The sequence below is a fragment of the Gymnoscopelus microlampas genome (assembly GCF_963454915.1).
Source record: "Gymnoscopelus microlampas genome assembly, chromosome: 7".
NCBI classification, from domain to species: domain Eukaryota; kingdom Metazoa; phylum Chordata; class Actinopteri; order Myctophiformes; family Myctophidae; genus Gymnoscopelus; species Gymnoscopelus microlampas.
The window spans coordinates 53,589,995-53,598,841 of record NC_139944.1 but is presented as its reverse complement, the minus strand read 5'-3'; the positions used below and the strand labels follow the sequence as shown (position 1 = coordinate 53,598,841).

The following is an 8,847-nucleotide window of genomic DNA, read 5'->3' as shown; positions in this document are numbered from 1 at the left end:
TTTTACACTGATTAAAACTAAATAAAAACTAAGCTATATGATGACTAAAAATTTGACTAAATATGTTGACAATCTCGTCAACAATTTTAGGGAAGGACTAGTGTAGAAGAGATCCAGTAGAACTAAAAGACAAGCAATTTTATGTTTGGTTGCGCTCAGGTGTTGTGCTCCTCTGAAAATAGCAGATCTACAAGCTCACAACGCGTCGTGCTGCTATGCGTTGTGAGCTTGTAGATCGGCTATTTTCAGCATGCAACCAAGTGTAAAATCAACTATTTGACGCCATGAAGGCACCGCCAAAATACATTATAGTCCACATTTAGTCCACTAAATCTGAAACTGAATCAGAATTGGCTGTCAAAATCTACACTGCTCACTCACTCACAGATGCCCCTTGACTAAAATATATCTTTTAAGTTAAATTTGTTCACAAGGCCTAAGCCACACAATGAAACCATTTGTATGACTGGTTCTCGCCTCCTCCGAATACAATAATAGCGTCCCAGTTGGAGGACACGGAAGGAGCCACACTTTCCCAGTTGAGGAGATTAATTTAACGCTGTGGTCTTTGTGCAGCATCATTAACACACTGCAAAAATAACAGGTATAGTAGGCCTACTGTTGCACACTTGAACTCAAGAGAGAAACAAACTCTCAACAAGGTCAAAACTAGAGCCGTATAAGAGAGTTATGACACTAGCGTTGACTCCCATTATAAGAATGGAATGTGGAAGTGCTCTGTCTATCTCAATGAGATAGTTCCAATGTTGGGAACTATAGTAGCCTGATTATCAGACTGAAGCTCCACAGACTGAAGCTGCATTCGTTACAACACCAGACCAAGAGGCATTCCACTCAGAGAGTGGGCGGGGTCTATGGTCTGGAACCAGGCTAGAACTATAGGGCATCGCAGTTGCGGCCACTTTCGTGTTCCACTGCAAAATACTCAATGCATTTTTCCCATTGACATTTCCAAAAATATTTATATCAATTAATTTAAGCCTAGAATCAAGCCATCCAGGGTCCTGGTGAATCATGACCATTAAACATTTTTTTCTGAGATTTTTTTTATTTTATATTTGATTATATGATATACTATATTTAATAAATTCCCTTTGTTTTGCCGTTTTCAAAAAAGTTTTTTTCACATAATCAAACGTTTTATGGTCATGATTCACCAGGACCCTGGATAGCTTGATTCTAAACATGCATTGAGTATTTTGCAGTGGAACCAGGAAGTGGGCGGGAACTGCGATGCCCTATAGCCCATAGCAGCCCGCTTTGCAGCGAGATCACAGTGTGACATTACTCTCTCTTCTACACTCTGAGTAAACTAAACTAACACAATCAGTAACAGCTGGTACACTAAGCTTAATGAAATGAGGAGCACCTGTGATCAGAGTGAACTGATATTCAGCAACAACCAATCAGAATTAGGCTTCAATAAAACACAATTATTAGGTAAAGAGATGTGGCCTTTCTAACCGTGTAAAATGTCGAACTCTGTTTTGTCAGCTGTGTTAATCGTTTACTGAGACAACACATACATCACATGCAGTGGGGAGATAACACATATAGTGACATCTCTTTGACGACGTGCTCAGAATAATCCAACAACCAACTTCAGTGATGGGATGTCACACAAAGCCTGAAAACATGACCAAATTATTGCATAATAATTTAATTAGCTATTTATTAAAGATTTGTCAGAATTACGTAATAGTTTTTATAATTAAAATGGTTTAAAAAAAGTGAAAAATCTGGCAGACAATGGTATTGTCTTTGTATTTGTATTTTAACATTATTATTCACGTCAACCCTGTTTGTCAACTCTGTTAAAGCTGCACTATGTAACTTTCCTCTTCTACCCCGGATTTGAACCCGGTCTCCTGCTAAAGTGCATGCTGACATGTTTACCATTGAGCTAATAGAGCCTGCCTGCTTGCTCAGGGGATAAATTGAATCTTGACCATCAAGTCAAAATTGGTGTCAGATCCTGTGTCTAGGTGAGACATGACCTTTGACACGATCTAAATGTCTCAATAGAAGAGCAGGGAGACAAAACACAACCACCCCAATTATATAAGTTATATTGTATTAACATACTCTACCATACAGATTGTATAAGTTATATTGTATTAACATACTCTACCATACAGATTGTATAAGTTATATTGTATTAACATACTCTACCATACAGATTGTAAGAGTTAACATACTCTACATATTGGACACAATTAAAATGTATTCATAAAAAAGTTACATAGTGAGGCTTTAATGTTTGACATCATTATGTTTCATAGTTAACAAGTAGATCAGAAGATGTGTCAAAAAACTAAACTAAACTTGTGTACAGCGATTTCCATGATACTTAAGACCTGTTTAAGATCAGCAAATACTTAAAATGTTGGAATGACAGTGATATATATATATATATATATATATATATATACATACAGTGAGACTTTTTCTATGTGTCCCTTATTTATTATATATGTGATATATATCTATTGGTTATGTCAAGTCCTCTGTCAGTCATCAATGCACACAGCTGCATGCTGTGGCTGTGTGGCACGGCGTCGCCCTCTACTGGTACAGAGGAGTATTTGTGGTTATACAGCTTTTTATCAGTACATTAAGCCTGGGACAGGTCTTATAGTTTACCAATAAGGGACGATTCCTTACTTCAAGGGACGGTGAGCCTATAGCTCCAGATCCTAAAGAGACATTTGGTGTCTCCCAATACAAACATACATCATGAAGGAATCAATTTAAACCCCTTTTTTTCTTTCTTTTTTAGTTGTAGCCGTCGTGACCTGAAGCCGATTCTACAAATGTCTCCTAAATCTCAACAGTATTCTGAAAAACGTATGTTTCTATATCAGTGGTGCTCAAACTTTGTCATGTCAAGGACCCCCAAAATGATATGTATTTGGGGCCGCCGAACCCCATCTCAACCCCCGTCGACCCCCGTTGTTCCAGGGACCCCCAGAAGCAAAGACTTTTAAAAATGTTCGCTTTAAAAGAATATATATACTGTACTAGAGTTTCGGGGGGCTACGCCCCCCTCAACCCCAGCCGCGCACGGGGCTTTGCTTTGTTGGTCCCTCCGTGTCCCTGTGTCTGTATCCGTGTAGCTGCAGCACAGAGTGGGCAGTATAGATGGGGATTATGGCTGTTAGAGGCATGTACGCGCACGGGGCCCGCGTGGGCGTGTGTATATGGGGGTAGACAAATTGTCTAAGTAACATTTGCAAAAAGGGAAAAAAAAAAAAAATTGTAAGAAAGTGTAATGTAAAAGTTACAAAATGATGAAAAATAAGTAGAAGAAATTATATTTTGTATGTTTCGCGGACCACCAGGGGGTCCGCGGACCCCCTGGTGGTCCGCGCGGAAATCGTGGGATGAAAATTTCCAAAAGGGAAAAAAAAAAAAAAAAAAAAAAATATGAAGGTGGTTGCTTGTTTTTCTGAAAGCTGGCGAATGGCAGCCCTTTCTGCAAGATGGCGGCCGCCTGGTGTTGTTGTGAGTACGTGTATTTGGGGGGGGGGGGGCTACATAGTTCTCCAGAAGACACACACAAACATACAGCATCTACAATGGACGAACTGAGCAGCAATATAGACATTCACCACACGAACGTGCATTGTTGACAAAGTGATTGCACAGCCGCTGCAGGCATGACAACCAGGTTAGCGTTAGCGACATGGCAGCTATCACAGCGCCCTGTCCGTCGTGCTGCAACTGCCTGTGATGGCTACAGCAGTAACAGCAAGCTGTCTGCGATGCCATTGTCTGGAGACTGCTCTTAGCGTGACACGACCAATGAGAGTGAGCGCTGTAGTTGTTGCTAAGATACGGTGGCGTCTCTGCCCCATAGCTTGTAGATCTCTCACACATGATTGGCGTAGGCTGCGTTGCCAGGTCTGACTTTGTGTGTAAGCAATGGTCGGCTTATTTTTGCGCGCCTTTGGGCTCGTTTGCATTGTGCGCACGGCAGCGCTTGTTTAGCGTACGTCAGCGCGACGTGGCAACGGACGTGGCAACGTGAAAGGTGATTGGCTGGTGAAAAGAAACACCCGACGTTACACCAGAAATGGTGCCTGGAGAAAATGGTGACCAAAAAAAAAGTTTGGAAAAAAAGGAAAAAAACCCCGCAGCGGCTGCCTGGTGTTGTGGTGATGAGGTCGTGCGCACGGTAAACGGTACGAAGCTGCCTCCCCTTCCGTTTTGTCCGACATTTGGTGAGTAGAATTAATTATGTTGCGCGGTGGAAAAGGTGTAGTGAACAGTGAGATGTCCCCTACGCGAGGCGTAAATTCAGTGCGGCCGCCGTGGCGAGTCAGTAGGCGACATGTGGTCTGGCGGTGCGTTGTTTATCCGATAACAGAGCTGTGGGGTGTCACCACCGAGGGAGCGGAAGTTGCTCGCCATTTATATAGTTAGATATTCAAAGAGTTGCACACATTTTCACAATAAAATAAAAAAAATAGCAGATCTACAAGCTCATAGCGCGGCACAGAGTGCCGCGCTATGAGCTTGTAGATCTGCTATTTTTGAATAGCCCAAAGTGTAAAATAATGGCTATAGTTAAAATCTAAAATGACACAGATGCGTCCCCGGTCTTAAAGGGTTAAAGCTCACTACAAGCTCACAACACATGAGCGTGTAGATAGGCTTTTTACATTGTTTTTGAAAAATAAAAGTTTTTTTTGTTGTAGAAGAAGCCAAAAATGTCATATCATTGTGACCCATAACAATGGGTGTCAAAGCAGCGATGTAGACTAGTAAATAAAACGTTATCTATCTGAACCTTTAAGCGGTTACGTTCATTTAACTAGATTAAAAGTTGCTGTGTCAACCTTTCTACACAGACTGTTAGAATAGAAGAACAAAGCAGAGATCAGAGATGTTTGGTTTGTTCATCTTTAATGTCACTTTATTCACAAAGACTATTTATACTGTGTCTTAGAGCAGTGCTGCTCAAACTGTGGGCCGGGACCCCCAGGGCGGTCCCCACATGATTATCTTAATGTACAACATTGTTTTCTCACTCAACAGTAAACAGACCAACAGTATAAGTGTATACAGGGTATCTGCACATTTATAAAGAGACCATTTAAGGACTTTTAAGACCTTTTTAATAGAGATACAATAAAAATAAGACCATTACAGCGTCAAAAGTAATCAATAAATAAACTATACTATAAAAAATGGTCAAACATTTGCCAAGTTGTCAAATATGACCTAAGAAAGAGACAAACCTTAAATAACAGATACATGCACACAACACATCACATTTGTGATGGGTTGTGAGCTTGTAGATCTGCTATTTTCACAATATTTATCTGTGGAACCGAGTCAAACTAAATGTAATGCCTCAACTCCTACAATTTATTTTATTATTTTGGGTGGTCTCCAATTCAAATATGATTATTTTGGGGGGTCGTGGCCAGAACATTTTGAGAACCAAGTCTAAAAAATAACAAAAATATAATATTTCACCAGGAATATAAATTCGATAAAGGAAGGATTACATCATAACAAAACAAATGGTAGCAAGAAGGTGTATGAATACAAGAGGAGAACACAATATTAAAATAGTTTATTAACCACTTTAAACCCCTCGTATACTTCATCATACGACGCAAAGCAAAAATAGCTGATATACAAGCTCACGCAGGCTGAGAGAAAAACAATAAAATAATGAAGAAACGATTCTGGACTCGTGACATGAGAGACAAAACAGAAGTGTGATCTACTTGAGGTCACACAACTCAGCAGAGACTCCATGTGATAGAGGATGAAGTCCAACATGGAGGTTGTGTGTGAACGTGGTGTGGACTGTGTGGAGGAGAGTCATGGTGTCAGACACAAAGAAGGACAGAGTACCTGCACTGTGGTCCAGGTACACTCCTACTCTGGAGGACACACAACCTGGGATGGCAGTACCAATGCCTCTGTGTCTGAAAACATAACCTTGTTTGGTACACCCTAAAGACCATGATTTATCATCGTATCCAAATCCACTTTCATTACAAGACCCTGTTCTGCTGATATCTTTATATGAGACTCCTATAATAACATTGCCTCCACTCCACTCTACCTCCAAGTAACAGCGTCCAGTCAGACCCTCTCTACTCAGAACCTGACACGCTGCAGTGAATCTCTCTGGGTGAACAGGATATGATTGTGGTTTGTCCATCCGTGTTACTTTTCTGTTCCCTTTAGACAGAGACAGGTGTTCATATGCTGTGTTTGGATCCCATGTGATTGGACGTGAATATTGTAAGAAGTCAGTCTTGGGTTCTGCTGGTGTTGACAGTAAAACATCCACTCTGTTCACTGTCTCTGAGACGTTTGTCCCTCCTTCTGTAAGAATGTCCTCTAGTCTGTCTCTCATCTTGGACACGGCCACAGTCACATCTTCAAAGGACACACCTCTCAGAGGACGGACATTGCTGCTGACTGGGTGTGTAGATTCACTGATCGTTGAGAGGGAGGAGGTGTAACGCTGTAGAAAATGGATGTGATCCTCTGTGAGTGAGAGCTGCTCCAGCTCAGCATGTCTCCTCCTCAGTTCAGTGACCTCCTGCTCCACACGCCTCCTCAGTTCTTCAGCACGACTCACTTCACGTTCCTGCTGCTCTCTGATCAGCTCCCTCACCTCAGACCGTCTTCTCTCAGTGGAAGAGATGTGCTCAGTAAAGATGGCGTCACTGTCCTCCACTGCTCTGTCAGCACAGTGGTTGATAGACTCCACCTCCTGGTGAAGCACCGTCAGGTCTTTCTCTCTCTCCTGGATTCTCTGTTGGATTTTTCGCTGACTCGTATCGAGCTCCTTCTGTCTCTCAGTACGTTCTGCTGCAGCTGAGATGGTATCGTGACCTTTGTGTTCGTCCATGGAACACAGAGAGCAGATAAACTGCTGATCGGTACGACAGAAAACCTTCCTCACCTCGTCGTGACGAGAGCAGATGTTCTCCTGAAGCTCGCTGGAGGCTTTGACCAGCTTGTGTTTCTTAAAGGCAGGAGACTGATGGTGAGGCTGGAGGTGAGTGTCACAGTAAGAGACCAGACACTGAAGACAAGTCTTCACAGCTTTCAGTCTCCTCCCAGTGCAGACATCACAGGCCACATCTCCAGGTCCAGCGTAGCAGTGATCAGGAGGAACATCTTGGAGTCCTGTTGATAGATTGATACATATGTATTTATCAATCTGATAAAAATGTATTTCATTGGTATGTGCCTGTACCCTCATATTTGGTAGCCTATAGGAGCCAGCATGTCTCCGCAGCCTGATAACTATTGTTTTTGTTACTGTCTATCTGTCTTAACACCACTCTGTGTCAGACTGCGTGTGTAACATATTGTTTCCCCTCAAGATAACCTGCCACACGGCCTTGTTGTTATAAATATTGTGCATAAATGAGGTCGCAACGACTCTGGTTGCCTAGGAGCCACAAGATAGACAGACAGCTGGGATGGCAATGACGTCATTAGAAGGATGAACCACCGTTTATCACAAAATGTGTTTACATTTCTGTACTCTCTGTTTAAACTTCAAATCTGGAAGCTATCATTAATAATTTTCGACACTTGTAAGATATTTTCTCTGGATAGACCTTTAATATTTTTGTAATAATGTCTTACATATATAGGTATATATATATATATATATATATATATATATATATATATATATATATATATATATATATATATATATATATATATACATACATACATACATACATACATACATACATACATACATACATACATACATACATACATACATACATACATACATACATCTATATATATATATATATAGATATATATATATATATATATATATATATATATATAAATATAAAATACGTCTTTTTGAAGATATTGTATTTTTGGTGTTATTTTTTATGCTATGTTGATGAATTGAAGACCTCAATGGATTTTGTGTTATCCTTTTAGACCATAGGCCATATCTTTGAAAACATTTTAAAATAGTTCAACTAGCCGATCTACATCGACACGTTGTGAGCTTGTAGATTGAATATTTGAACTATTTGAAAATGTTTTTCAAAATAGTAAAAGAAGACAAAGAAGTTTAGGGATAATGGGTAAGGTGGCGACCAAGACAGGGCCCCAAGTGTATAGCTGTACTCGAGCTGTTTGCATTTCTGTCTGATAAAATATTCAATCAATCAATTAAACAGAGTCAGTGAGCTGCATTCACAAGAGAATTTAAAGGTATCACCTGTCTTCTTCAGGCTCTCCACCACCTCAGCCAACATGTTTTTTTTCTTCAGAACAGGTCTTGTGATGAAGGTGTGTCTGCACTGTGGACAGCTGAACCTCCCTCTCTGATCATCCTGGTTCCAGTAACCCTCGATACACCTGCTGCAGTAGTTGTGTCCACAGGGAACAGTCACTGGATCCTTCAGTAGATCCAGACAGATAGAACAACACAACTGTTCCTGATCCAGTTGAACTCCCTGCTGCGCCATTTTAGTACAACTGACTGTATGCCTGTCTGACTGTATGCCTGTCTGTCTGTACTGTGTTTATTTAGCCAGTCACACAAGTAATGCAACTAATTAGATCTCCCCTTGTAAAGGGTATTGGAGCAACCGAGTTAGCGGACACAGCTCAGACCTGTGTCTTTGATGATTTTATTATACTAACATTACAATACAAACATAGCCTACTCTAACACTTCTAGGCCAATAGGTTATAAACCTAGAAAAGGAAACATAAACAACAACACAACAACAAATTATTGACATGAAATATACACACAAACTGTAAAACATATCAGAAATACATACATTTATCGTAATGTAA

The 8,847-nt window shown here is 40.6% G+C and overlaps 1 protein-coding gene across 1 annotated transcript; it reads right to left on the bottom strand.

The window, feature by feature from the left end:
• Positions 1 to 4,922: 4,922 nt before the first annotated feature.
• Positions 4,923 to 8,536, bottom strand: LOC311049191 (E3 ubiquitin/ISG15 ligase TRIM25-like). Its single transcript, XM_084062684.1, has 2 exons — positions 8,261 to 8,536; positions 4,923 to 7,185 (listed from the first exon to the last, which is right to left on the bottom strand). The coding sequence occupies exons 1-2, from the start codon at positions 8,508 to 8,510 to the stop codon at positions 5,759 to 5,761; spliced, it is 1,677 nt and encodes a 558-aa protein (XP_083918810.1). The 5' UTR covers positions 8,511 to 8,536; the 3' UTR covers positions 4,923 to 5,758.
• Between the last annotated feature and the right edge of the window lie 311 nt (positions 8,537 to 8,847).

Coding starts and splice junctions, on each gene's coding strand:
- LOC311049191 (XM_084062684.1), bottom strand. CDS start 8,510: ATGGCGCAGCAGGGAGTTCAACTGGATCAGGAACAGTTGTGTTGTTCT. Junction 7,186..8,260: donor GGAGAGCCTGAAGAAGACAG/GTGATACCTTTA, acceptor ATCTATCAACAG/GACTCCAAGATGTTCCTCCT.